This window comes from Neodiprion virginianus, chromosome 4 (assembly GCF_021901495.1).
Source record: "Neodiprion virginianus isolate iyNeoVirg1 chromosome 4, iyNeoVirg1.1, whole genome shotgun sequence".
Lineage (NCBI taxonomy): Eukaryota > Metazoa > Arthropoda > Insecta > Hymenoptera > Diprionidae > Neodiprion > Neodiprion virginianus.
The window spans coordinates 35,756,004-35,783,468 of record NC_060880.1 but is presented as its reverse complement, the minus strand read 5'-3'; the positions used below and the strand labels follow the sequence as shown (position 1 = coordinate 35,783,468).

At 37.9% G+C, this 27,465-nt stretch overlaps 2 protein-coding genes across 2 annotated transcripts in view; one reads left to right on the top strand and one right to left on the bottom strand.

The window, feature by feature from the left end:
• LOC124302458 (MAP kinase-interacting serine/threonine-protein kinase 1-like) overlaps nt 1-24,140 on the bottom strand; it is a 91,727-nt gene extending 67,587 nt beyond the window's left edge. Inside the window, exon 1 of the mRNA XM_046758668.1 lies at nt 23,979-24,140. Coding sequence (XP_046614624.1) covers nt 23,979-23,996 — 18 coding nt within the window. The 5' untranslated portion in view covers nt 23,997-24,140. The remainder of the gene's footprint in view (nt 1-23,978) is intronic.
• A 173-nt stretch (nt 24,141-24,313) lies between these two features.
• LOC124302457 (nitric oxide-associated protein 1) lies at nt 24,314-27,447 on the top strand. The gene is made up of 5 exons (XM_046758667.1): nt 24,314-25,901; nt 26,017-26,313; nt 26,437-26,743; nt 26,852-27,069; nt 27,263-27,447. The coding sequence occupies exons 1-5, from the start codon at nt 24,605-24,607 to the stop codon at nt 27,442-27,444; spliced, it is 2,301 nt and encodes a 766-aa protein (XP_046614623.1). The 5' UTR covers nt 24,314-24,604; the 3' UTR covers nt 27,445-27,447.
• The last annotated feature ends 18 nt before the right edge of the window (nt 27,448-27,465 follow it).

Here is a 27,465-nt window from a genome sequence, read left to right as displayed (position 1 = left end):
TTGATATCTTCAGTCTTTTCCATTACCAAATTAAAAATCCCCTGACAATTTCAGGTTTTCCAAGAGTGTGGCCACCCTGAACAATTCAACGTGCTTCTTCCTCTTCCTCTTCTCACTCATTTTCTTCAGGTCCGTCGACCCTCGATGATTTCGCGAGCGCACCTCGAAGCAACAGCGAAGCGTCGTTAATCCGATCACCGTAACACCAGCGTCTGGCCGTGTGTCGGTAAGCTGCAAGCACCCATGAGACACGGGTAAACGGAAAAGCATCAAATCCATCCTGGACACATAATATTGGCAATATCAGGTCGGTAGTCCCAAGTTGGCTTCCGTGATCACTGGGTCGTAGTCTTCGCCGCCTCCCAGCCCAAGAAGAGGGAAGCCCCTGATCGGCTGAACGGTTACGTAACATGTCGACCTTCAACCTGCCGCTAGGTTACGACGGTTGCCCGACATCGAACAGCGGATGTGGAAGTTCGCACGGGCGTAACGTAGGCATGTGATGAAGATAAAGTTAAAGAATAGCGTTACTGAAACGATGCGTGTTTAGGAAACATCGGAACTTGGTAAAGCATTAAAATATACGCAAAATATACCTTTATTATGAAAAGCCAATTCCTTAAAAGTCATGCTAAAATTGCCCAATAATGATTTTTTTCTTCTTGCGTATCGTCACGTTAACGTTAATAAATTCAGCCTCGTGGCGTTTGCGCAACTTTTACTAGAAGGGGAGGAGAACTGTTCGTACTCTCAATTTTCATCATTCGGTGATTTTTTGTTTTCTTCTTTTCTTTTTTTTTGCACATGATTTTGGACACCGAGCAACGACTGTTGTCACAAATTTTTTCTCAACATTTTATGACCAGGCCAATGATGTGATATTTTGCAGAATTGCGTTTACTAAAAGATGTGTAATTTCATCTGTCGCTGCTTATTATACCTAGATATACACGACAAGCTGTATAAATAAAGTATGATTTTTTAAAACACTGTATACACGTATCATGTATTTCCGACAAATGTGTTCGTATCAGATAGCACGATGAATTTTTTCTCTGCATTATCGCAACGTCTCCGCTTCCAATCGTTTTACCTTCGAAAATCGTTGCTTAGTTATTTTTCGCAAAATAACGTAAAAACTGACGACCTAGATCTGTCGCGTTATATTACCAGACCTACCGAGTCTGTGAGTAATCTTGCGATAAAAAAAAAAAAAAAAAAAAAAAAAAACAAAAAAAGAAAGAATACTTGGATATTTGTATTTATATAATTAGCAAACGTGTCAACATTTTTTAAAATTTTTTCACCGCAATCTTTTCTTTCCGTAAAACAAATATTCATGGTTGTCTTTCATAACAACTTTTGTAACGACGGACGTGAGATTTTTATGAATACTTTTTTTTTTTTGATACCCCCACTTTACAATGTTGTAAAAACGGATTGCGATACATGTACAGGATTTTTCTCCAACTTTAGAATCTAAGAATAACGTGACACGATAAATTTAAAAAAATATAATAACCATGATAATAGTAATAGTAATAATAATAATAAAAAAAAAAAGCTTACGAGTTAAAGAGACGCTGCGCCATGCAGCGAATGGAGGCAGCGTTGAGTAATTAAGTGCCTTGTTCTGCTTTTAATATAACACATTTCTCTCCTTCCATCTTTCGCAGTTGAAAAGATTTGTCGACCGTTTATAAATTTGGATTGGGTGTGCATCGCACTGTTTGCTCGAATTTTGTACACGGCACTGGGAATAATGATGGCTAATAAGTTTAGTATTACACGTAGCTACAGTGATGGTATTTTCACGCGTAAGAAAAATGACTCCTTTAGAGACAATGTGATTATACATGTGTACGGGTTATCAGTAACAACTTTCACTACCCTGCACACACTGATTGTGAGAGAAATTTTTAGTTCCGGTTACAGGTCAATCCTCAACTATTTTCAGTTTTTACCACAATCGAAAAATTTAGTTCTAGGTAGAAATTGAAAATTAGTATTCTAGCTGTTACCGGAAAGTCTAGTATCCGTTACTATTCTTTCTCATTACGATCGCTGTCGCTATATTTTCTTGCAACTGTTGCGAAAATTTAATGCATGTGCAACGATAAATTGACGTCAAAGCCTTGTTTAACTAAAAAAGTAGAGTAAACTTCAGAAACTGATTTTGCGTTGCAATTACCAAAAACGGATCGACGATAGCGCAAAATGTTTACGCGTACCTCGTTTTTCGTAATTCCAACGATATTCAAACAGTGTTTTTTAACGATACCTGTTTTACTCAATTTTTCTAGTTACTGTAACGAATGAAATTTTTCTCAGTAAAGTCGTAGCGGGTGCTTATTAAATGGAGAAAATATTTGACGTAGTTGTACAGTTGTAGAGTCAGCCGCGATCGAGGCCAATTGGTTTAAGCAGCTATGCGCAAGTAGATATACCTTACACCAATATACACCTACTTTTATGTATTCTCATACACACCGCGTATTATCTCGAGGACAATAACGACGTGTTTTAAACTACAAACAGAATGGCGGACGCGAGTCTTGCCATCTTTTCGAAACGTTGCAAGGTGCATTGACGTCTCTACAGTAATACGTGTATGTATATATATGTGTGCGTGTGTGTGTGTGTGTAATACACGTTTAGAGTTATAACGAGAACTCGGAGGAGGACGAGGAGATGGGAGGTTCAATAATGTGGCACAAAACAGAAAATCTCGCCTCGGTAGAATTTCCACCGTTGTTCTTCCTGGCAAAATTCCCACTCCATGTCGTTATAAATACACGTGGACAAGGACCGGCCGGCTCGCAGCTAGAAACGTTGAATCTCGAGATCAAAATTCCCCCCCGGAAGTTGAAAGCAGCAAAACTATTAGAACTCACCCACCTCTGCGGGAAGGGAATCGTGATCGAATGCTAGAATAAGAAACAAAAAAAAAAAAAACACACCTCGGTGATTTACATGATTTTCGTGACGTTTTAGATCGTACGATTGTGGTCGAAAACATTTTTTAAAACTTATTGGATATATCGAAATTTTGGATAAAAAAACTCTGTCACATTATCCACCGTGTAATGAATATTATATCATTATTCAATTACACTTTGGCGATTATTAAACTTGGCTAAGATCATCGGCGAGGATCAGCGACATGATCGAAAATCCAATGGGTGCGCAATCGGCCGAAAGATCGATCGGCGGTGGTGATTTTTTGTTGAATCGGCGTGATAGCCTTATTGTTGTATATTAAGTATAAGTGATACTTTCACCGTCGAGTGAGAATTAATTAATCGATGATCTTGACCCAGGAGTTTTCACGGTCATTTTATGGTGGAATGAACACGTACGTAACTTGTCGAAGGATTTTTGAAAGGATTCCGGAGTACCGACTGAGCGAGCGGCACTGATTTACCTAAACTTTTTTCTCTTTTCGATTATAAAGAAGAAAAAACAGTCTCGAACCTTGGGAAATGACAGCGATTGCAAATTGTGATTTTGTGGTGAACGGGAAAAGTTGGAAAAAATTTAAGGAAACATCGAAATATATACTCGTTTATGATTCTCACACGCTTTGAGGTGACGGAATGCTAATTTGCACCTGAATCTCACCATCGTTGTCTGTTTTCGTCAATTTTCCCAATTTTTCTCAGTCGCAAATTTGTAACTTTCCAAAGTTTGAAGCGATTCTATCGCTCAGGAGAAGAAAAAAGTGTAAAGTACGATTCGTTAAATCTTTAGGTGGAACTTGAAGCTTTGATATTCCCTTAATCCTGATTTTTTCGAGTCAGCACATTATCTGCTACGTCGTCGAAATCGGTCTACTTAAGGGGGTATTCTAGTGTAGAGGCATGAATTTGAGGTGTTTTTTGAAGTGCTATAAACAAAAAACAAAAAATATTTTTACCATCCATTTTTTTATCAGGCGTTTATTATTATTTCACGATTACAAAAAAAAAAAAAACAAGTCAAAAAATACAAAATTGAAAGTGCTATGAGTTGTTGAAGTGGGGGCTACAAAAAAAATGGCGCGCCAATGTTGTCACGATTGCAAGCATTTTCAAAATCAGAAAAAAAAAAAAAAAAAGATTATCAATCTACATAAATGCAGCTATCGTACTAACTAAAAAAAAGTCGAAAAAAATTTTTTTTTGCCAAATTACGGCTGTCCGAAAAAATAATACGTTTTTTTTGACTTTTTTGGACGTTTCTGAATTTTTTAAAAATAGTAAAAATTATTATTTCGTTATAATAATAGTTCGTGCGATAGAGACATGTATTGAGAAGATTCTCACCAAATTTCAAGTAAATCGGTTCAATAGAACTTGAGAAATCATGTCAACCGTTTTGAAAAATGTAGTTTTGAGAAAAACGCGTTTAAAGTTTCGAGTAAAATTCGTTCCAGCCGAGCCAGTATTGAAGACGTGTCACTAAAATGGCTATATCTCTGAAAATAGTTGAAATTTTGACTTGTCCTTTTAAGGACACATTCTTGAAAGGTTAAGCTTTGAAAATATAAAAAAAAAAATCGATTTTTTCAAATTTCTACACTAGAATACCCCCTTAACCCTTACGCTGCACACCTACTGTGTAAGACATTGGTGTGTCAGACCAGGGTTACTGAAGACTTCCATCGATTCTAATAACTTGAGAAAATTTCGGAATACTCCTTAACTCTGATATTTCAAAGAAAATTAGCTATTTTTAGCAAATTGACATTTTGAATATGAAAAAATAATCATAAAACAACAAGATACTGGAAAATGGATCATTCTACTAAAAAGGTCGTCAAATATTTTCAGCTGAAAATTGACGGAGTCACTCTAAAGACACAGATATTTCAGAAAAAAAAAAATGGGTAAATACCGCGCGATGAAAAAAGGTATTTATTCGAGTGACTGAGGTTGAATTTTTGGAAAAATCATGCGTGTCAATTAACTATCTTCACGATATTTCATTAATTATCTTGGATCAAATCAGATTAATTTTTATGTTTATCGCAAGGAATTTACGGTGAACACACAGTGGGGTCATTTTTAAGTTGGTGAGTCGAAATTCAATGACTTCCCCTTGATTTGATTATGAGACGGTCGAATGTTTAGAATTGATCAATATATATTGGTATAAAGCAACAACGATTTTCTTAAAAATTCACCATAAGAGAATAATGAAATTTTAAACAAGAGGTTAAACATCGATTTTTGGTAAATTCTATACTGCTGTTCTTTAATCAAAATCGATATCAGTGCAGTGTTGAAAAATGGAATACTTACCGATATCAACGTGATAAAAGTAAGTGTCTTACAATGAGCCGAATTGTGGAGAATAGTCTTAAAAAAAAAAAAAAAAAAAACTAAGCCTCCGCTTATGAAAACCGTGTAACGAATCGATTGTACTTTCAACGATTTTTTCTTAATCGTTTGAGATGGAAAATCGATATCTATTTTCCAGTTGATAATCACAGTCTTTTCCTTTCTTACAATCTTAGAAAAATCTTACAATTAGTTGTTCGACAATGCGTGAATTTAAAGATAAGAAGATAAAATAAAAAAACATCGATTCGTGTTTCACGGCAACTACCTTAGAAAAGGTGAAAAATAAAAAAAAAAAAGGAGAAGGTCTCGCACTCGGCAATGCATTTTTGGCAGTTATAAGAAACACGTCTGTCTGTATTTGCGGGTATGTGACATGAAATTCGTGTAACTTCACACCGCGAATATTCAATACTGTGTGCAATGCGATACGTGTATATCTAAAAACATAATATCTACGTGGCTCTTACGCGTAGAAGAAGTTCTACGAACTAACGAGAAAGAATAGCAACGGATACTAGACTTTCCGGTAATAGTTGAAAAACTAATTTTCATTATCTACCTAGAACTATATTTTTCGATTGTGGTAAAAAATGAAAATAGTTTAAGACTGACAATGATCGGTAACCTGTAAATGTGTGGTAGGAGATTAACAAAACCCCGAATCATCGTATTATTTTTTAAATCTTCTAAACGCACGGGGTAAATGTTTCTTCTCCCCGTTTCGTTTGATTACGACTTTAATTAATTCTACGAATACTTTACTGATATAAAACGATCAAAGGTTGATTTTGCAATAAAGATAAATAAAATTGTACCACATTTTTTATCCACATTAGTTTATCAGGCTTTCCAATTTATAGATTAATGCAACGCGCCGTGTGACCTCAGTCGCTGCTGCGATCGGCTTATTATCGCGTCCAATACATTATAGATACGATATTTATACATCACATCTGCGTAGCGCAACTTCGCGCGATTATTCAGGACACAATTTTTCTAAAAATATTTAATAACCTGATGACGCTGTGCAACATGTCACTACACGCAGTTATACGAGGTCAACGATAAACATTGGTCAATCATTTGTAAGTATACACACAATTCCGCCATGTTTAATTAGCCTGATCACCTTTTCTTATATAATACACTCGAAAGGAACCGCATTGATTTTCTTTTTTCTTTTTTTTAATTTATCATCGAATGACGTTTACAGTTATAGATATTGCGAATGATGAAATAAAATCTCTCATTTCAACAAAGTTATGTAGGTATTCCTGTCGATAATATTTCAACTGATGCGATTGAGAATTTAATTTAATTTGGCGACGAACTCGGTGTATTGTTATTATTATTATTATTATTATTACACAACCTTCACACCGACGGTAAAATAGAAATAACGAGATTTAAAACTGTCTTCAATTACTCGCAGGTTTTTCCCTGTTCGGTTATTTCGAAAACGAATTTAGCCGTGTCATCGGAGGGCGCGTATTACAGTCGGCGTGAAAAGCTGCGTCGCTTGCTTATTTATAATACGTATACAGACACACGCGCACCAGAGTCTTTGAATTTTCCAGTTACTGGAAATTTGCCAGTTACTGGAATAATACATTTATGTATACCTAGACACAGACGATTGAGAAGACAGAAGATCGATGAGCGAATTCTCGGGATAAAGATTAGGTCCATTGATCTTTGCGTCGTTTGAAAAACGACGTTTTCAACGTACAACGTGCACGCTCCGCATAGAGAAATATACGTGTATAGGCGGTGGGCAGCAGCGTTTGAATTTGAAAAATGTCCATTTGAAATTCAAAAATTCCCCCCTCGTAGAACCGAGATTTCATACATGATAATGGTCAGCGTTTCTTACAGGTATCTTCTTCTCCCACCGAGGCTATCGCCGATTATGATAATAATGATAATTCGGTTCAACCGCCTTGCCAAAGGCCAAAAACCCCGAGTTTAAAGCCTTCCGATGTCAACGTCATCGATTCACTGGACGACGCGAGACATCCCGCGATCATCTCGGACATGTTAAGGAAGGTGGAAACACCGAGCTTGGCTGATATCCAGCCAGTGTGTGTTGCGAGGAATTGTTCGCATCGGAAATACGGCGAGTGATAAATTCACGTGCTAAGTTTTCACGTAACCGAAGAATATTATCGGCATTGAAAATTGGCGGGCCGGTCGAGAGGTAGAATAATTGTTTTATTAAGGAGTATCGAATTTGCAAACACGAAAAGGTAAAAACTACGGAGGAAATCAAACATTTTTTGAATCGTCTCGATGAGTGCGGATTATTTTTGGGGGATGTGTAGGAATTGAATTGTAATAATGTAGAAACTTTGACGATTCTATATTTTTTTATTATTTACCTTCACTTTTATATTGTACTGTCATGAATAGTCTAAATCAATGTAGAATTATAGAGACAAATATGGAATCCCTGACGATTCTACGCTTTCGATTTCTGCATCTCTTGACCTTCCTACGTTTCGAATTTCCTATTTTCTAATTTTTTTTTTAACAAATACGTGTAGAATTATACGAAGATATAAAAAATTTGACGATTCTACATTTTACACTCCTGTACTTTCACCTTTACATTATATTTTCCTGAGTAGTCTTAATCAATGTAGAATTATAGAGACAAATATGGCATCTATGACGATTCTACATTTTCAATTTCTCCATTTTTTAACCTTTCTATGTTTTGACTTTTCTAGGTACCGATTATCGGTTTTTTTATATTTTCAAGTACTATACCGTACAAATATAACAGTGTGAGGATGACCACCTTGAAAAGCTACAATGAAACGCGTAAAGTCGACAATATGCACACGCATACGTTCGTAATTGGCTTTGTTCCGAGAGAAGAAGAAGGAGAAGAAGAAAAAGAAAAATATGGCGACGACGAAACGGCAAAGGCGACTCTGTTTCGAAGTTCAAAAATTTCACGTGCCCACGTACCGGTGTGTTTTCGCATTCCAGTCTCGCCGCATCATATTCTCGCATTTTTATTTCTTGTCTTTGATCGTTCCTAGATGCTTCTGCAGTTCCCTCGCAACGCGTTCCAGCGGCTATATTAACACACGAGTTTATATTTACGCCAGGAATACAAAGCCTCGTAATATTAAGTGTTGACCAAGCTGCCGCGGAACGTCGCGTTTCTCTCACTCGGATTGGATCGGCACAAGTTTTTCCTAAGAAAAGAGATTCCAGATCACAACAACAGGTAACCGATTTCGGATGAAACCCTGTGATCAAGTGATACGGAAAACCTCGGAAAAACCATACAAAAATTTCCTTCTTCCCTTTTTTTTTTTTTTTTTTGACGAAAGAATCTCAGGACGCAGATAATGGGCGCCGTTATTCGCTTGGATTTTAGACCAAGTTGTAACCTCTCAAATTTTCGGAATTCGGATTCCCAATTTCCCAAAAGAACGATAATTATATTCAGTTTATTTACACTCGTCGATAATTAGTGGATTGCACAATCGATAATCAGGAAAATCTTTTCGAAGATAGATTGAAAGTCGAATGAAACGGTGATGTAAAGAATAAAAAAAATAAAATCTAGGTCTGATCGCGAACGAAACTGACTAACCCTGCATTGTTGTCCCGAGGCAGAGGATACATTGCGATAGAGAAAGTTCAGAGCCGGAAACAGCGGCGAGCAAGTAATTCTACGGTAAATATGTGACAAAATGACAAGTCGTTACAGTTCCCCGTGAGATCGTTGCACTTTTTGTAAATTTTCCGTAGTATTAGAATGAACGAATGTTTATCGAAGAGGCCAAAGCACGTGTAAGATTACGGTGCGAAATCGAAAATGTTGGATCGAGTCACTGAACTCTCACTTTCAATCGTGTTGCAATAAAGATCCGAGTCGGAACGCGCGAGTTAAATGTTCGTCGTGTTGCGGGTTATTCGAAATCGATGAACAAAGAACAAAAAAGCGAACGAACCATCGTCCTATCATCGTATAATCGTCGTCGAACGATAAAAAAAAAAGAAGCAAAAAGAAAATTGCGTATAATATTATATCCACAGATATTAGGCGCGTTGTGTTATTCTTCACGGTTCGTTGGTTAATTCGTTCATTCAAGTTTGACTCTACAAAAGTCGCAACCGACCATCCGACCAACCGAGCCTTCGAAAGACGTGACACGAATCAATTACAGCGAGTCCCGCGACGAGAAGTTTTTTTTTTCTTCTTTTTTCTAAAAAAAGGCACTGTATCAGTGCGTGTTTCAAAAGAAGTTAAAATTTCTACCATCTTCTATTACAACGAGGCTGAAGCTAGCAGCGAGAATTAACAACCAAACGTTCCAATGTTCGTTAGAACAAGGTAAGCGAAGACCGAGAATGAAAATTTTGTTAAATACGTAGAACAATATCCAATACTTTTATAGAATTATGAGGATAATACCGAACTGTATTATTCTGATTGAAAAAAGTTTATTCGTTCTATTATACCTAGCATGAATATGTATCATAGATGATTGAGAGTAAGAAAATAACGACGATGGGGTGAAGTTAAAGAGATGGGATAAAACCCTGACACTATTTCCTAATTCATGTAATACGATGTACACACATAACTACTCACACATCAACACTGCAATAATATTTGCCCAAAGTTGTCACCGACCATCAACGCTCCTGTACTTGTTACCACATAGTCATACATTATTGACGTCACGTAAATATTTGTTCAATTATATCCTGGCGTATACGCACTACGTGTCTAGCATTAGGGGCTAATGTTCCCCATTAGACAACGAGGCGTGTTTCGGAGTCTCTAATAATACTAAGCGTGACTTTACCGATTAATAATTTTTTTGGATCGATCTTGAATTTTCATCGATTTTTATTGACAGAAAAAGTAAATAAAAATTGGAAAGTTTTTATGGCGTCGCGATATTAATTGAACCAAAACCGTACGTGAGAAGTTGAACAACACTGTGAATCTTCTTTTCCCTTCTTCACATAATCATCCGGGAATTAATAAAGTTTCCGAGGATGCGATAACAGGTGAACAATAAAGATAAAACGCAGGCGAAGCGTGACTATTTGAACGTTCTATTTCAGGTGCAATCGAGTATTGCTGACCTAGGATATCTCGTTTCGAACGGTGACTGCACAGCACTGGTAAATAACCAGATAAACTAGCGAGTCAATGTAAATAATGTACGAGTATGGCGCATTGTTTAATTATAAACTATCGCCTCCTATTTTAAGAGTCTCCTTCTGTTAGGCGACAAATTATGTCACAAAGTATTCGACCACAGCAAGGAAGAAGAAGATCAAGTTTTAACCAAGTTAATCAGTCATTTTTGGAAATATTTAATCAATTCCTTGAAACGGATATCAAAAAACACGCAAATAAGCCTCGCTTTTTGTTCTATAAAATTGTAAACAAGGAATAACGTTGATGAAATTTCGGGGTCGTTGTACAAGATGGTCAGAAATTTTTTAGAAAATAATTCCATCACTTTTCCAGGCTCTCCAGGACCTAAGAACCTAGTTTTACCAGACATTTTCCCTGTTTTAGTAAGTTACTAGAACCTAAATCGTTCGGCTTACCAACTCTATATTCGGTTGAAATTCAATCCGAATTGGTGAAAAATATAAAAACGTACAAAAAAGTCGGCTTAAGAAAATTTGTTTTCTCGGCTGAAAAAAGTAAACTTGTTGACTCCAAAAATTAATTTCCAATTTCCAAAATAGAAAACTGATATTTTCAGCTTTTTCCATGACCAAATTAAAAAACCGGCCGTGAAACTCTTCCGTCGAGTTGTTATAAACGCACAGCTACCGATCTACGTGACGGATACAATGGCATTGGCCATGACCGTGAAATTTGACGAGGATGACGATATGTCCTTGTACCTTGTAGAGTAGCGAGCGGGGTGAACAAAGACCAACAAGTTGGCGTAGTGGGATTGAAATTCCGAAAATAGAAAATTCCCAAATTTAGGGAATTCCAAAAAATTCAATTCCCGTGAAAAAAAGCACCGAAAGAAAGTTATTGAAAACAGGTTTTCTTTTTTTCGTTCGGGACTTTGCAAATTCGGTATTTCAAACTTTCGGGGCTTTGTGGTTTCGGAATTTTCTAATTTCGGGCGTTTGAAATTTCGCAGATTTTCATTTTTGAAATTTCAACTCCGCCTCCCGTCAGGAAGCCGTGAATTGGTGGGGAGGGTTAGGTTCAGAAAAAAATAAAAAAATTTTCAGTGCGGATTCCTCGCAAAACTGTTGTTTGTGATGGAAAAAAAATCCCTCGCAAATTTTAGCTCGATCGGATAAGATTCAGAGATCCAGCTTTCGAGTTTTCGTTTTTACAGTGAAATAAAACGTAAGCAAATACTTACCTTAAATCACCGTAGATTTCGCGCGAAAATATAAATAAAAACGAAAAAAATTAAGATACCTTTTTTGTAGGCAACAATATTTAGTACAAAAATCGTCTCCGGACATTTTATTCAATTTTGCATATTTTGAGAATTATTGTGACTTAGACCAAAGAAATCAAAAAATCAAAAACAATCGTATCGAATTCAGGGAAAACAAAAGTGTCAATCATTTTTTTGTTGCCTATGAAAAAAAAAAAAAGGATCTCTCGATATTTTTCATTTAGGTCCATATTTCCACGCGAGAAATCGACGGTGAGTTATCGCAAGTATTTTTTTTCACGCGTTATTTCACTGTAAAAACGAAAACTCGAAAGCGGAATCTCTAAATCTTATCCGATCGAGCTAAAATTTGCATGAAATTTTATTTTCATCATAAACAACGTTTTTATGCTGAATTCGCAATGAAAAAAAAAAAAAAAAAAAAAAAACGGAATATGTTTTTTTTTTTTTGATGAATCACTCTAGTACAGATTCTAAAACACGTATGACAATACATTGGGTTGCGTTAGGTCGGGGTCACGCAACACATGCACTGTTATGTTATTACATCAGTTTAGTCGGATAAAGAAAGCAATATTTACAGTATTTCTCTTTCCGACTTTAAGCGCTTAACGGCGCAGCTTAGCGCCAGATAATAAACGTAGCACGTGGTATCTACTTAACTGTTGCGTAAGACAACGACGTGTATGTGTAACATACGTAAAATATGGAACTGCGGAGTAACGCACTCGGCAATCTTGTTTTTCACTTGATTTGACTTGTTCTTGTTTATTGTTTTTTTTTTTTACTCCCTCTCTCTATATATATATATATATATATATATCTCTCCCTTTCTTATCTCTGACCATAATTAGTAGGTCAAATGAGATCTTGCGATAAAAATATAACAATTCTGCCGAGATAATAGATGTTTAGGTTTTCGGGCAATAGTTTAAATATCTTGTACAGGAATTCCGAATCGTCGATAAAACTTGGATACCAATCGCCGTAAAGATTTGGGTGCTTGATTTGATAATATTTTTTTTTTTTTCGTCACAAAATTTCATCCGCACTGACGCAAACCAGCAAAGAGTAACGGGAATAACAATAAATTTAGACATCATCAACGCGTCACAGGAACACAATTGTAAGCTTTTCAATTGTTGATTAGATCATATTCAAAATTTTGATGTCCAAGTTGGAAAAAAAAAAAAAGAAAAGAAAAAAATCATTTCACCGTCCTCAGAAATTGGAAAAATACAATCAATACGCCGTAAGAAATAGTTATACACTGTTGTTATTAGGTATAGTGTAAACTTGAAAATCATACCGCGGAAGAAAATCGCGTTTAGTTTTCACGAGCAATTGAAGGAAAAAAAAAAAAAACCCAAACTCTAACGGGCATATAAATTTCACCGTCAGTCTTCGGCGAATTAAAAACGAGATCGCGAAGTAATTCTTTACCCCTTTTTCACTCAAAAATTAGGCAAAGGTATTTAATAACATTAAAGCGTCTAATTAGAAATCCAACGGTGTGACGTTTTCTTGTTTTTAATCATTCCGTGGGTTGGTCAAGGCAAAATTCTACGTCTCAGAAAGTTTACGGGTCATATAATATATCGCGCGCTAAATCAAACAAATAACCAAATGCAATGTCAACGCGTGTGGGCGCCGTTTTGGTAGGTAGGAATAAAATACCTCGAAAATCATCGTAACATGGACGGTTTAGGAAAAGTCTGACTCACGGTTTTACGATCGTATTTACATTGCTCGTCATGGAATTGAAAAAAAAAAAAAAAAAAAAACAAGCAATTTGTGCGTATTATACACGTGAGAGGAAAATTTCAAACAGATGCAGGTGATTGTATAATAGATTCTCGAAATACACGACATTTCATCTCGCCGTAACATCGCGACGAGTGCTGACCCAAATGGTAGAGAAGAGGCAGGTAGATAGGTTGGTATAATTTGATCGATATCTTCGGCAGATTGAAAACGTACGATTACGAAGTATTAATATATTCCGATCGATTAAACATAGTTTTCCATCGATTGCGCGGAGACAGCGATCATCGGGGATAAGGCGGCCGGAACCTTGGTGCAAATTATCTTGGAGCATAATTTCCGTAAACAAGGCTCAACGATGTCACTCCAAAGTTTCTGTGCAGTGACAGGTTCGTTCTTTGGCACGCTTACAATCGTGCGTGCAAAGTTACGTGATGCGACGCACGAGCTGATGGGAGGATCGAGGCTACGCCTGACTGATACGCTTTGGGTGTAGCTGGACGTGTAACACCGACATACGTTTGATGCGTGATGCGTGACGACGACGATGACGATGACGGTAAAAACCGGCGTGAGGGAGGATAGTGAGTGCATTTATTGTATTATCAGCGACACCGCCAGAGACTTATGATTGCATACGCAAGCGCAAACCGTGACGCAGAATAATCGACGCACTGAGAAAAATTTCATTTGTACAGTAACTAGAAAAATTCAGTAAAACGGGTATCGTTGAAAAAAGTGTTCGAATATTGCTGGAATTACGAAAAACGAGCTACGCCTAACCATTTTGTGCTATCGTCGATCAGTTTCTGAGGTTTACTCTACTTTTTTTAGTTAAACAAGGCTTTAACGTCAATTTATCGTTGCACAAGCGTTAAATTTTCGCACCAGTTGCAAGAAAATACAGCAACAGTGATCGTAACGAGAAAGAATAGCAACGGATACTAGACTTTTCGGTATCGGCTGGAAAACTAATTTTCATTTTGTACCTAGAACTATATTTTTCGATTGTGGTTAAAAATGAAATTAGTTGAGGACCGAGCGGTAACCACAACTAAAAATTTCTCTCGGTGTAACACCGTGAAGCAATGTGCATATTTACGTATGAATCGAATGGAACAGTGGCTACTTTATGTAACTTCTAGCCATTGTATTCGGAACAAAGTTTGATTAAGTCTATCATCATGTTACGCGTTTGATTAAATTAACCGAAATATTTATTCACTATTCCGCGTGCCGCTGAATAATTTAGCTGACAATGAGTCGTCGATCATGTCTTAGCCTCTCAATGTTGAGAAAACATTTATTCGATTTGAACTGCGACAAATCGTCCCGCGGAAAACGTGCAGCAGCAAATGCGTGGGTGTAATCGAATCGCCGAAGTCAGACCTTTTTTACCGCATGGAATGCATAAGCGACGAGTTGTAGAAAGCTGACAATGAATATGGGATTATTTTTATAGGATATGTGGGGCAGGCAAATGATACAGGAATTTACACCGGATGCGCTTTTCAATCGCGCATAAACAAGAATCACTATTTACGTGCACTTGTACGTTTACGTACGTATGCGCCTAACCTACGTTTGCGAAATAATATCATTGATGGCGGGTCGATGAATAACTGCAACTGCACCGCGTTTACATACCGGTTCCCATTGTTCGAATGCCTTGCATCTGCGGACGTTGCTGCACTTGATTCGAGAAGAGTAAGTATCGGGCGATACGGATGCACGATCGTCAACGCTTTTCAATTTCATGCACTGAGAGAAACTTTTAGTTCCGGTTACCGCTCGGTCCTTAATTATTTTCATTTTTTACCACAATCGAAAAATATAGTTCTAGGTACAATATGAAAATTAGTTTTCCAGCCGTTACCGGAAAGTCTAGTTTCCGTTGCTATTCTTTCTCGTTACGATCACTGTTGCTATATTTTCTTGCAACTGTTGCGAAAATTTAACGCTCGCGCAACGATAAATTGACGTTAAAGCCTCGTTTAACTAAAAAAGTAGATTAAACCTCAGAAACAGATTTTACGTTGCGATAACCAAAAAAGGATCGACGATAGCGCAAAATGGTTAGGCGTACCTCGTTTTTCGTAATTCCAACGATATTCAAACTTTTTTTTTTAACGATACCTGTTTTACGGAATTTTTCTCAGTGTGCGAGGAATTCAGCGGTAAGACGATTATTTTATGCGACGTTTTTCTCGACGATTATTTCTTTCTTTCAAAGTCACACCTTCAATGTTTGTAGAAAGAGGAATTAAGACGCTTGTGAAAATTTGAGCCCTTAATGTTGACATTTAGCGGTACCTGAACGCCATTTCTCATTTTCCATTTGATCAACACGCGAAAATAGTTTTAGTTTCATTCTGAATTTTGTGGGTCAGTAACGAGGCAGTTTGCATAAACGTCCGATACATATTTTTGCAGGGAATTCAACGCTCTACAAAAAAGGTCTCTTATAATGTTTTTATAACTCAACTCTTTCATAACTTATTCAAGATTTAAGTTGAAATCATTCACTTTCTTTCGAGATTAATAGACTTATGACAAAGTATTGTAGGTTTCTTTTGTAAAGAATTTCAACCGCTATGAAATCATGTCATTCAATTAATTCTCAACCTGGGCAAATTCATTTTGTAATCATTCCAAGTAATAATATGTAATATATGTAATTCCACTTTAATAGCAGGTTTTTTTTGTTTTTTGTTTTTTTTGTTTTTGCAAAGAATTAAATCCGCACGTATTATAGGCATCAATAAACAGAGAAGAAGAATTACTTCAACGAGAAAGCTTTTTCAATCCCGAAATGCTGTGTCAAATTTTTTTTTTGTTCTTCACTTATTTCACGTTTCTCAATTCTTCAACCTCGTCGATGTTCGGGTGTGCAATTTTCCGTCGATCGTCGTATCGAACAAACGAAAGAAATTTTTCGCTAAACTGCACGATCATCGACCGATTTATGCCTGATTCTAAGTGCATATAATTATAACCACCTGATAATGCTCGCGGAATATTTAAACATGCGCCCATTTGCTTCCAACACACATGACAAAACAAGTAGCAGAGAGGGCCAATTTAATCTTGACACGAGCTGGGCGCAAACAGACCAGCTTCGACACCCGGTAGCCCTGACCTAGATTCACGTCATACATGTATATACAAATTTGTATACACGATCGGTAAATAACGCCCCCCCTTCATTTTGGGTACTTTCGTTTTTTATTTTTGGTTTCCAAATCGGGAGCAATAAACGGTCGAATTGACGTAAGAATTTTTTATTCCACGACTTTTTTTTTTTATTCCACAGCACGTGGTGCAGTTAAGTGGAAGTAATTAATTTGTTCCATTTCGTTCGGGAAACAGAATTTCTGTACAAAATCAGCAAGGAGAAATTGAAAAAAAAAAAAAAAACGATTTCGGAACGCGAAATGGATAATTTGCACGAAGAGAAGTTTTTTTAATTTTTTAAAAAGATTTATCGCTCCTTCAACGTCGCCAACTGCTGCGTAGTAAAATAATAATTTGCGATAAGTTTCAGCGTGGAACATACCGAAACTTCGATCACGTGTATTATTGCAAATTGACGCGATGAAAGAAGCTAAAAATTTTGTTCTCCTCCTTTTTTAATCGTTGTTCAAACAAGAAAGTCAAAAGTTATTATTAAGTGAGAAACGTCTTTTCGAATTGACTGTATGCGAGTGTAATCTCTTTAATTAAATCAATACGACCGCCAAGCTCTGTGATTCTAGTCACGTAGCAGCAGCAGCAGCTACGACATTGGATATATTATTGTCCACGAGAATATGGGTATTTTTCTTCTTCTTCTTCTTCTTCCTCGTAATGTTTTTTTTCTTATCGACCATACAATTGTTTCGAACGTCACTGCGGATGTGGGTTAATTATTAGGACGTTTGTTAACACCGCTGAAAGTATCGAACGAAAGTTTGATTTTCACAACGTGGATGGTTCAAGGAAACCGATAAACTTGATCTTGATTCGTTTGTAATACGTATATAACGATCGTATTCACGGACAATAAACACGCGAGTAAATCATTTGAGAATTATTTTCAAGAGGAGTAAGAACTAATTATCAATGCGCATAATTTTAAACGACTTACCGCAAAGAAACCGACTCTCTCGCCCATATCATGTTAAATAAAATTATTCGCGTAATATTATTATAATATAATTGCCTGCGTGTTACCTAAGTCGTTGTTTTCTAAGCTTGAAAGTATAGAGTAACCGACGCTGTCCACGCACGTTTCTGTCTAATCAACAAAACGGACGATGCGAGGATAAACAGAATTAAGGTGTCAGGCCTCGATTCGTTAAATATTTGAATCGACGGCCCTTAAAGAAACAAAATGTAACATTACGTCCGACTATTTTCTGTTAAAAATTGTAGATTTTTTTGTCTGTTAAACAAAGTTACGTACCCATGTCCATAAATACGTAATATAATTTTTACGACTCGAATTCTACGTAAGCTTTTAGTTGAATATCATTACGATTTTCACAAATTTTACTTACAATTACGGGCGGTTCGTATTACAGTTTTGAAATATTTCAACGCGAGAATCGAGAATCCAAATATTGGAGCCCCAAAAATAAAAGTAAGAAGAAAAACAAACAATTTAGAACATAGACTGACCCTACGTTTTACCAACACGTATAAAACGAACGTAAATCTGTCCATATACGTAGACCTATACTTTCGTGATTTCTCACACATTAACGTCGAACGAAACTGGCTGCCCTAACAGGTTTTTGAAGGTGGTTAAGAACCTCCTGTGCCGTGATCCTTGTTACGGATAAAGAAGACGGAGAAAAAAAAAGGGGGAAAGAAGAAGACTACAGGTTTGGACCGTACAAAGAGCCGAGAAGGCTAAGAAGCCGTACGAGAAATCATTACGAGAACTGTTAAAACTCAAATTTAGATTCTAATTATTATTATTAATTTTATTTTAGAATTACTTTCTACTTATACCAGTTCGCCGTTTATTAATACACGTAAGTACAGGACAAGATCCAAGTCGTTAATCCTAGGGTCACTTATGCTTATGAGTGCGTCTCTCTGGGCGACGTATTGCAAAAAGTTAGCGACAGCGGACAGATTGATAGATTATAGACCGAGTGAGAGAGTGAGAGAGAGAAAGAGAGAAGGGGGAGGGCGCGCGGAAAGGGGGCTGAAAAATGTAGACCAAATGCCAGAAATCGTTAATAAACAATTCGCGATCCAACTGCGGAGCGTATCACGCCACACTTTTCCCCCTGGGTTTATTTTAGCACGGAAGTTTGTAGACGAGACGCCGCGACTCGCGAGTCGGTCGTCTCGCGATACGGAAATACGCGTCCATAGACTGGATGAAGGAGAGAAGGGAGAAGAGAAAAAAAAAACAAAGAAACAAAATAAGAAAAGATAAAGTATACAGACCGGAGAAATTACCGGGGATATATGAACTTGTAACAATAATAATGCCATATATGATGAAATCATGCACAAGTTTAAAGTTCGATTAATAAAGTTTGTAACGTTATTGTAAAGATACATCTTTGGAATAAGTCATTATTTTTCAGCTTTAGGGTTACTTGAAATTTATTAAATTTTTAATACAGCATCGGCGGACTCAGATTTTGTAAATTCAATTTCTTCGGGTAGATTGAAAGTAAAAAATAGTAATTTTTGTTTTGGCCTTTCGATAACGTTAACGATACTAACTTTGGCATCGTACAAAATCAACGAAATCTATCGAAATTTATTCGGGTGTAGGTTGTGAATTGAGAATCTTGAAGGGGCGCTGTTTTTTCACTCGTATACCGCCGGCTGTCAGTGAATGCTCTGAAACGAGTTTTCGGATTACGAGGGAGGGAAACGATGCAAATAATAAAATAAATTCCTCTTATGGTATTAAACGATTTGTAACTAACGAAATGATGCTTGGTGTACAGAAATCGATGAAGATTTGAAAAAGGTAGCTTTTACTGTACCGGTATCGGTATGACGGTAAAAAAAAAAGGCGATTATTTGCAGATTTTTGTCGGTACGACGAAGGAATATATAAAAAAACGGCATTCTACAATGCCTGAATTGTTGAATGGTAAGAAGGAAGTACGATTTTACGTATGTATATTGATCCGTCAAAGAGTAATCCGAAAATCTGCAATCACGGTATTTTAACCAAGTACAGCAGGAATCTGCTATAAACGGTCATTTCAATGTTAATTATCAGAGCCAACGAATCACTAAGAAATGCAGCAGATATCGAAATTCCGCAGGTGCAATGCCGATAAAAATATATCGACAAACTTTTTTCATTCACGCAATAACGAGTCCGGAAAATGTACTCCTGCAACTTGGTGGTAAAATAATTTCTTTACACTGACAAATTTTCCGTCATTGTTGTTTCACAAAACAAACAACGTTATTCGCAGATGTTTGAGTTCGGAATTTGGTACAGAAGTGCGCCAGTTGCGAGTTTCTAAGTTCAACGATACGCGAGCTCCGGTTACGGTAGAACAGGCGACATTTTACTCGGTCGGTAAATACGAATTCTAGCATCATCTTAAAGCGGACACTGGATGGTTTTCAACCGGTCACGTGTGCGCAGCAGACGATTGTAAATCGGCTCTAATTCGCCGTGGCGACCTTTGCTTGCATGATCGTTGGCAGGCCACTGACTGCAGTCTATCGCTGCACTTATCGGTGCATCCTTTGCGTACAAGTACTTATAGCCCAAATAGCGCTGCTCCGCACTCGGTCAGAGAACATATGTGAACTTGTTACCGCAAGTCATCACTCGTCACTGCTTATTGTGGGTTCGCGATTATCGCCTCGGCCCCTCAGCTTATTCGCAGTCCCTGCAAGCGTAAGCGCTGAAAAAGTTTTTGAACGCGATCTGTTTTTTACTCTATTCCTTTCTTTTCTTCACTGAGAGAAATTTTTAGTTCCGGTTGCCGCTCGGTCCTTAATTATTTTCATTTTTTACCAGAATCAACAAATATAGTTCTAGGTAGAAAATGAAAATTAGTTTTCCAGCTGTTACAGGAAAGTCTAGTTTCCGTTACTATTCTTTCTCATTACGATCACTGTTGCTAGATTTTCTTGCAACTTTTGCGAAAATTTAACGCTTGTGCAACGATAAATTGACGTTAAAACCTCGTTTAACTAAAAAAGTAGTGTAAACCTCAGAAACTGATTTTGCGTCGCAATTACCAAAAAAGGATCGACGATAGCGCAAAATGGTTAGGCGTACCTCGTTTTTCGTAATCCCAAAAATATTCAGACAGTTTTTTTTTTTTTTTTTTTTTTAACTATACCTGTTTTACTCAATTTTTCTAGTTACTATACCAAATGAAACTTTTCTCAGTGTTCGTTATACAAATGATATAAGTATGTATGTAAAAACGATTGTTCTCTGATCCTGAAACACGGCATGATACGTATAATACAGCGTTATTACTGTTTGTTCTTATTACCGAATTACGAACGTTACCGCCAACTTTTAGCGAATTATCAAATTGAATTATAAACATCAAACGGTGCCAACGAATTCGTAACGTTTTACGTCCATACGTCATGTACGTAGCTGCTTAGGTAAATATTACCGCCCGTTTTCGCGTAAATATAATAATGCATATAACGAATAGGTCAGTCGGAACATAAAAGTATAAAGCACGTGTAAATTATAATATTACGAACGTATCATCGGGAATTGGGGATAGGAAAAATTTTCAACCATACGATTATTTTCACACATATTAATATCTGTGTGCATTTCTTTCTCACATTTACGAACGTAAATGTGTTACAAACGTGTGCCGATGATTTTAGCACATGGAATTTACCCGTTTACTCGATGCAAATAAAGCTTGCCTCTTTCCTCCGTCGCCGCAATCCTCAAATTCGTTTGATTGCGTATATCACAAAGATGAGCGGTTCTGTTCAATTGCTGCTTGTTTCTCATAATAATAATCAAACTCGCTCGTTCACCGAAATTTATTCAAACTCTACCGAGAATCCAAATCCACCTCCGACTCGGAATGGAACACTGCAATTCAATACCCTTCAATCATTCGTCGTTACAGACTATCGGTTGTGTATCGGACTTCCGCTCGTTTCAAACATCGCCGAATACTGCCGCCTCTTCTTAATCGATACGGAAAACGTTGTTTTGGATCTATTGGATATTTGGATATATATATATATATATATATATAACAATAGGTTCATCCCGTGGAAAAGGGACTGGTGGTTGTTCTCTCCTGTTTGTCAAGAAAACTCGAACTGGTACTTGCCGAGAATCAACGTAATTCGAAATACTCCAAAACAGACCACGTTCCATGCCTACAACGAACGAGCCTTGACGTCGCGTCAGTTTGAACGGCTCACAATGCGCTCGGTTGCCAGGCGAGACCCACTCTTTACTCTTATTTGACCCACGCCGCTTTTTAGATGTATGTATGCATGTATGTACATGTATGAACAGGTTTTCGGCCTGTTCCATACGTCTCCTCTCTGATACATATATATATATATATATATATATATATATTTCTCTTTCTCTCTCTCTCCAAATCTTCGAGGAGAGGATAATTGTTGTATTCATTCGTCCCCGCCGGTTTTCTTCTTCTCCTCTCTACGTCTACTCTCACAATTAGTCCCGAATTGCGTAACCACCGACGGTATTCGTATTCTCTATTCGCCGCGTTTTGAATTCGTCGATGATAAATAAACCTACGCTGCTATTATCAGCTGCTCTCAAACCAATCCGACAATTAGACGAAACTCGGGGACGCCGAACGCTCAAAGATATAATGTTAGCCTGAATATAATTCCGTAAAACCCACTTTGTTATTTGTACAATGATATTCGCCAAACAATCTGCTACATCTACTCCATACCCGGTGGGCGGAAAGTAAATTCGGGTTAATAATTTACAACGACTAGTTGTTTACAGACATATGATCAATACCTGTTTAAACTTGCGGTTCTACATCGTTAAAACAAATTTGTTCATTGTAATCACACTGACAATGAGTGAAAGATAAATTTCACATTGTCTTCATTTCTTAGATCAAATTTATCAGCTTCGGTCTTCTTTATTTCGTGTTTCGACGAAGCGAATCAGAACCTTGGGATCATAGGATTGTATTTTCTTTTTAGAGAACGTAGACGTTTACGTGTTCTGCGATGCTAGAGCCAAACTAGTTTTCATCATCCGTTCGTATACTAATTTACTTCGGGTGTTGTTTTCTAAATACTTCATACCCTGGTGCACTAACACCCATGCGATGAATGCCGATTAGCTACAAATCATCGTTTCGTCGGATCGGAAATTGCGATCATCGATACAAAAACTTCTAACCTGGAAGGTCGATCATCTTTGGGCGCTAAAGCAACGAATGTAAATAACGACGTCTCGTTTTTCATCCCGCGTTTATTGACGTGATTTCTCATATATACGGCACGCTATTAACTATACCGCAGAAAGTGACTAACAAACAACAAACGACTAACTAACGTCACGCGACCACTATCAAAACAGCACGTTCCTCATTTCCTCGTATTTTTCGTCGTCGTCTCTTTCAACGCACGTTATCAACAACATAGAAAGTACGCTTTTTACAAACGGGGATCTCGAACTATTTATAGAACAGTCATATTATCAGACGGTATACAATGAGTATAAAATTCAGTGCGTGTGTAGGTATTGCGTATTTACAAAACATCGTACGGTTTATAGATTGAATAACATTCCATCGCACGCAACGTTATTATTATACCTACTTTATCGTCGAATCGAATTCGTCAAGATGGTAATCACTGTACACGGTATTCTAAATCGAACAGAACCCTGTAGATAGGTATTTTAAGAGAGAACGTTATCGGTTGAACGGAAAACATGTCATATATTCTCACGGTAAAGAAATATCTCTTTATACCTATCTATGCACACAAACGTTCGCGTTCGTATAATCCGACATCATATATATACCGAATGTTCGCCGTGTGTACAGTAGGTGAACGCACATACGTTATCACATGCCGGTTATTTATTTACTTTCACTCTGATACTTTAGCCAAAGATAAATACGAAAATTGATGTACGCATGCATGTCTCTCCGCAAATGTGAAGGAAGGGTTTATACCCTGCCGGTGTCAAGGTTACGAGAGCGTAATAAAAATACGTGATATAGCTACGTAATAGGCATAATACCGGCAGGTAATCCTCAACACATGCACGCACGGCTTCTAGAAACGTTATGCGTGATGGGAGGGCCAAGATGGCCGACGCGGCACACGTCCAGACACAATCTAGTAGTTTTTCACTTAAAAATGAACCCTGGCGAGATTTGAGCGAGGGTCGAAATGACCGGGACCTGATACGCCGTTGCGTGGTACGAATGTCCTGCGGCTATCATGCTTATTTACTACGAAAATCAGACGTTTTCTTACGTACCTTCTCCGGCCCGGCCATCTCGCTGCTCGTAGATCACATCGCACTTCTCAGCCCATCTATAACGACCCCAGCACGCCCACGTGTGCTCACCGCTTACCAGTTGGTGAATCAATGCGCGAAACGTGGGACTTGGCACATCGATACCGTAGCCGATATTTTCAAAATAAATCACCCCATTCAAGCAACCCTTACGACTACCAATTCCCTATTTTTCATTCGATTGTTGCGCACTTACGCCGGCGACCACATCCTGCGGAAGGGATCATTGTTTGTAGGCTTTTATTGACAACAGTTAAACGGAGCCGGAAATTATGAGAGGAGTATTAAATAATTTTTCAAACCTTTTCACGGGCGATATTATTCATCGATTGTTATAATTAACTGCAGTTTTGTTTCACTATTATTACACAATATGAAAAAACAAAGGACAGAAGAACTATCGAACATGTCGACTGAGGCCGATATTGCGTGCGATTGTCGAACGACTTCAGGACATATCGTGAGATGCTCAAACCAAAGCTCAAACCACGCAACTTGTGGGTCTGTCAAAAAATTTCGACAATTGCTCGACGTGTATTTATCGCAAACGGATTCGTGACACTGCCTCATTTCACTTAGAAATCGTCATGCTTTCGTCGCGGAGATTTTTACGCTTCACGATGAGGTATTTGCACGATTGTAAACGCGGCAAAATTGGCAGCGAAAGTTGTTTGAGGTTAGGACAGACCGGGTACAGCCGCTCGTGGCGGAGCGTTCAAACTGCGAGTATCTCGTCGCCGAGCACGCAAACTGACAATGTGAACGCAGAGGAAGTCGACACCGAATCGGGGGTGCCAGACGAGGTGAGACAGAAGCTGCTGCTCTGCGAGTATCTAGACTATGAGAAAATAGCAGTTGGTCACAAAAAACTGGTGGCACTCAATAAAAGTAGGGCGATGCGAGCGAAGACTCAGCATCTTAAGAGTATAGCAGAGGCCCCGGTATACAGCGTTGTGGTGGACCAGCTTCGACCGAGAGAGGTTGAAAAACCCTTAGAAAATTTTGTCGACGAACAAAACAAAGCTACGACATCCATTCCGGTTCACATGCCTTACTCCGGTACAAACAAATACAATCCGGTTGAAACGGATGTGGAAAAAGATCCACAAGTACAACACAACGGTTTGAACGTGGAGTACAAAGAACTGTATGAAAAATACATGGAAGCGAGAAAGGCACAATCGTCAGACTCAGTCGAGGACTCCGAAACTTTGGACGAGGAAACTGAGACTAAGTCTACGTTTCAGCTCGCTGACAACTTGGCTAGAATTCCACCCGAATGGATGACGGATTATGAGGAGTTTGACGACAGCCAGGAAGACGAAAACTGGCAATTAAACTACGGGACTCCAAATCCAAACTCCAAAGTTAGTTCAGTACCATGCGGTGGCTGCGGTGCGTTGCTGCATTGCAAGGATTCGGCCATCCCGGGTTATCTGCCATCGGAAATATTTTTAGCGACGAAAACACAGGATTTGAAATCTCTCACTTGCCAACGATGTCATTTCATGACGCACTACAATACTTCCCTCGCCGTTAATGTTACTCCTGAGGAGTATCCAAGACTGTTATCATCTATTAAGAACAAGCGTGCTGCTGTCATCTTGATGGTTGACCTGATGGACTTCCCGTGTAGCATTTGGCCCGATATATTGTCTATCATTGGTACCAAGAGACCAGTCTTTGTTGTCGGCAATAAGGTTGATCTTCTGCCCCGAGACACAAAGAAGTTTATCCCAAATCTTATCGAATCCTTGTCAAAAGCTATTGTCGAAACTGGGGTACACGAGGCAAACATTAAACACGTTTCCGTAATATCTGCAAAAACTGGCTATGGCGTTGAAGAACTTATCAATCAATTGCACAAGATTTGGGAATACAAAGGTAACGATGATATGACGAGTATTTTTACGCCAGTAAATTGTTTTACGTTTATAGTTCATTGATAATTTTTCAGAATATGTCTGTACTGACTGGTATTTATCGCTGTACTTTACAGGTCATGTTTATTTGATTGGATGCACAAATTCTGGAAAGTCGACGTTATTCAACATGTTGCTGCAGTCCGACTACTGCAAGTCAAAGGCCGTTGATCTTATCCAAAGAGCGACCATATCTCCGTGGCCTGGAACAACTTTGAATCTATTGAAATTTCCAATTTTAAGACCATCTGCGTATCGCCTTAGTTTGAGAGCACAAAGATTAAAGCGTGAGAATGAAATCCACCTTTTGGAGGAGAATCTTAGAAGTACACGACTTCGTGAAACGGGAGATGTGAAGTATGCACAGTTAATTGGTGCGTGTATGGCGGGAGCGAATAGCAGCCTGATAATACATTTTGCTGTTAAATGTCAATAACAAAACCTCCTTTTTCCTCATTTTACCGCTAGGCAAGATTGACAGACAAATTTTTTTCCAGGACATATGGGCAGAACTTTTTCTAACAATGACACAGACGATGAAGACGCCTCGAATATGGGTGTTGAGAAGAAAAGATTGGGTGTAAACATAGACAAACGAGATTACAAACATTCACACTGGTGTTTTGACACACCAGGCACGATACAACCTGATCAAATATTGCATTTGCTAACCACCGATGAACTGATGGCTACTTTGCCAAAGAAAATGATTATTCCCAGGACATATATAATTAAACCAAAATACACAATGTTTTTGGGTGGATTAGGAAGACTGGATTATTTCGATGGTGATTCATTCATCAGGTAGTTACATTATCTTTTCAATTTTTCATCGCAACCACCACCATTGAATCGAATTCTGATTACTAGACAAGGCTGATATTTATTAAATAAAAATTCTCATTTTCTCAGGATCACGGTATTCGCGAGTGAGAAGCTACCGGTGACTATGTGTCGTCTTGAAGATGCAGATCACATTTACGATCAATTATTGTCCACAAAAGCTTTTGTTGTACCTTCGAATGATCCTGAGCGTCTGAAACAGTGGCCTCACTTGGAAGGAAAAGATTTTGAAATTACCGGAGTTGGATGGGACACGTCTGCGGCTGATGTTATACTTTCAAGTGCAGGTAAATATTTTTCTGGGAATCCTTTAGTGATCTGATTAAGAAAAATATATTCATATTGCAAGTTACGATATTCACTAGTTTTGAAAAAGTTATTATTGGCTTACGGCAATTGAAATTGATTCTCCTAATGTATTTCAGTATCTAAGAATAACAAATACAGTAAATTTCTTGTTTATACTTTCCATCACTGTAGGTTGGGTCGCTATTACTCCTGGACCAGAAAAGACGGCAAATGTGAGAGGCTGGACACCAGAAGGGAGAGGAATCCATCTAAGAACTCCAGCTCTTCTGAAACATTCAGTTAAGTTACGGGGCACAAAAATCAGGGATCTTCCAGTATATCGCCGTCATAAACCAGTATACACTGGAGGGTAACAACCAAATATCGTGTTTGCG